At 28.2% G+C, this 3,272-nt stretch overlaps 1 protein-coding gene across 1 annotated transcript; it reads right to left on the bottom strand.

The window, feature by feature from the left end:
- Positions 1 to 429: 429 nt before the first annotated feature.
- Positions 430 to 1,481, bottom strand: LOC120357636 (fatty acid synthase-like). Its single transcript, XM_039448589.1, has 3 exons — positions 1,414 to 1,481; positions 1,120 to 1,307; positions 430 to 601 (listed from the first exon to the last, which is right to left on the bottom strand). The coding sequence occupies exons 2-3, from the start codon at positions 1,280 to 1,282 to the stop codon at positions 597 to 599; spliced, it is 168 nt and encodes a 55-aa protein (XP_039304523.1). The 5' UTR covers positions 1,283 to 1,307; positions 1,414 to 1,481; the 3' UTR covers positions 430 to 596.
- Between the last annotated feature and the right edge of the window lie 1,791 nt (positions 1,482 to 3,272).

The raw sequence follows: 3,272 nt of genomic DNA, 5'->3' as shown, positions 1-3,272 counted from the left end.
TTTGAATAAACAATTTAATTACAAAAACAACAATATTGCTATATTGTTATATTCTTAAATATTTACTAAAATTATTTATTTAAAAATGGCATTAAAAGTCAATTTATTAGTTACATGAAATCTTTAACAATCCAGCAATACTAAAGATGATAAATAAATTCATTAAAGAAGCAATTTATTAATCAAACAAACTTATGTGATAGCTGTAGCTTCAGAACCACAAAGTCATTTTGATGTCAGTTTAATATCATATTAAATGATTACTTTGTCTGGATATAAATGCAAGATTGATGTCCATTTCTATTATTGTAAACTAAAATTGATTTTTATTTAATTACTCTATTTTTTTAAATTATTTAATGTTGCGGTACAGTGAATTTATTTGTTCGGTCGTGTCCCAGCCCGCTTGGAAGAGAGAATTAAGAAGGATTGAGTATAAAAGAACTGCTTTATTTTTGATACAAACGTTTCGCACACGACATCTGGTAAGAGACTGACGAACGGTAGGCCGCCGGGCCGTACAAAAAGGAAGGTCTGTTCGTAAGTTTCGTGGCCGTCATGCACATTCGCACAAACACGCAAAACACACTCAACATTTAAACTAGAAAAAGAGTAGAAGTAATCAGATATTAAAATTAATTTGTTATTGTGTATGTCTTTGATACATTATCTAGAATTGGTTTCTCCACAAAGTAAACTTGTGTTTAATACATAAAAGTAAATAGATATAAACATTAAGAAAAAGTCCAGATAAAATAAACGCAAAAATATATTGAATGATATATACGTTATTTTACACAATTTCAGAAGTGATATATTTTAACAGACATAAACATTTCTGTTAGAAAGACCCTGCAAGCTTTGATAAAAGATGAAGGGAAGAAATATTCTTTGTCTATTGGAATTAACTATGGCTTTATTTTTACTGCGTACTTGTCTTGACCGTGTCTATGCTCGCACTAACTTTCGGGACGTATAATATCTTAAAGCAAGCCAACGACTGAACCGCGGTATGTATAAACAGAGAGCGTACATTTTGTAACAAAGAACACTATACTAACACATACGATATTTCTACCATTTCAAACCATTGTATCTAATTACGCATGAAATATTTACCATTTTTCCATCGACCATGGTCTTCTCTAATAAGATCCACTTTGTTAAATAGATTTTCTCGTAACTCATGCATATTATCTGAATTTGGAAATCTACCAGCAATACCAGAAATAACGATCTCCTCGCCGGAATCAGTACCGTTCCATGTTTCTTTATTATCCATGATTTTAATTATTTATATGGATAATCTAGAACAATGTTATGCGTACTTTATTATGTACTTATATTTTCGTACCGTTTTATATTTTTGTACTGTTTTATATTTTTATATTGTTTTATATTTTTATACTATACCTGGTTTTAATATCACTATCTATATAATATCACTATGATATCATTCAAATTACAAATGAAAAGTGACACTGACTTCCTCAACAACGAGCTACTTTTATATATCAAGTTCAAATGATTATTAAAATGTAGGCTAATATGAATACTGCTTGATTACACACGAATAAACGCTTGAATAAACTTATCATTTCCGATGTATTTTTGCGCATATTGAACACGAATTCGGCAAGCAAATTGCTTTACTTCTACAGGACGTCCTGTGGACTAGCAAATAAGTGCCTCATTCTTGCCTATGGACATCCTGTGGACATCCCATCGAGAATCCTAAAGATGTTCATTCGCAATCCTCGAAATGTATGGTACATACGCATTTCAAGACCATTTTTGATATTTAAGGAATATCCGCATAAATGTATTATATTATTACACTACATAATTTCAATGGGCAAAATAATATTTTAATAATATTTTAAAACACATTTTTCGCAAAAAAAATCGGGAGTTTTTTCTCGGAAATTTTCAAATGTCACCCATCCAAGTCGTGATTCGGGCGAACGTTGCTTGACCTTTGTGATCGCTGCGAACTGGATGATCTGTGAACACTTTATGCTAATATGTGTATGTAATTGATAGATTAATTGTAAGTAAATATATATTATCGAAAAGATAAACTATGTATAATTAAACCATATTATTTATATAAATATATAAAAAATTATAGTTTTTCTACTAATTTTTACAAATACGGATTAACATCTGGAATAACTTTTCTGTTATTATTTGTTTAAGAATGCAACTAAAAAATATGTCAATATAATACAATAATTAAATTAAGATGAAAAAATTTTTATTACAAAAAACATTTAAAAACATTAAAAAAATATTGTTTGCTCATTAGGATGTAGATTAAAGTTTCTTCATTCATAGATCTATTTTGTCTATTGATAATGTTGTAAAATTTTTTGATACAATTAATGCCCTTACTTTTCCTATCTGAATGTATAACCATTTATATTAAAAAATTTTACAATTGCAAAGCTGTATGTTCCACTAAACGCAGTCAATTTTTGAATGATATATGAGTAGCGGCTCTAAATCTTTATATGTTTGAAATTGTGAAATTAACATTTAATTATTATATGTCAAAGAAATTTTTTTTATTTTATTATTATTTATAAGGGATTAAACATGTGATTAATTATTTAAAACCAATGTATAATTTTAAATTGATCTTTATTATTCAGACTAGCTGTCATATGTATTTACAGGCCTGTTTTTTTATTGCTGAACTTTTATTGCTGAAGTGCACATTTTGCGTTAAAAATAATATTTAGATACATGTTTGAAATTTGATGAAAGCAAGAAGAAAAAGCTAGTGCAGTCTAATGCAGCAATAAAAAAACAAATCCTACATATATTTAATTTTTTGATACAATAAACGTTTTTCTTTTATTAGAATAATTTTATATGTTTAAGTATAATTTATAATAAAAACTGTCTTAAATACTTTATATACATACTTACATATTATATGTATTTTGGATTAACCTTTCGTAAGCAGTCTCGGCTTTTTTGTTTGAAGCAAAATTCTTAATCTCAAATTTCTTTGCTGAAATTCAAATTTGTATTAAATAAAAGTTTTAACATTAAAGGAGTTAATTATTTGATAATGTAGGAATGTGAAAAAGTATTATAACCGTGAATTTTTATATTTTTCCTAGTTTGTGCCATATAACATAGAGAGACGGTCAAAGGACGTCCTTAAGATTGACTTAGGATTTAGGTGACCTAACGACGTCCTTAGGCTCGGCTCAGGACTTAGACGTCCCAAGGACGTCTTTTGGATACTGTATGCTGTATGG

The sequence above is a fragment of the Solenopsis invicta genome, chromosome 4 (assembly GCF_016802725.1).
Source record: "Solenopsis invicta isolate M01_SB chromosome 4, UNIL_Sinv_3.0, whole genome shotgun sequence".
Classification (NCBI taxonomy): domain Eukaryota; kingdom Metazoa; phylum Arthropoda; class Insecta; order Hymenoptera; family Formicidae; genus Solenopsis; species Solenopsis invicta.
Note: the sequence above shows the minus strand (reverse complement) of the source record. Positions and strands in the feature narration are given on the sequence as shown.

What these genes read in the sequence shown, in the direction of transcription:
- LOC120357636 (XM_039448589.1), bottom strand. Translation starts at nt 1,282, where the DNA reads ATGGATAATAAAGAAACATGGAACGGTACTGATTCCGGCGAGGAGATC.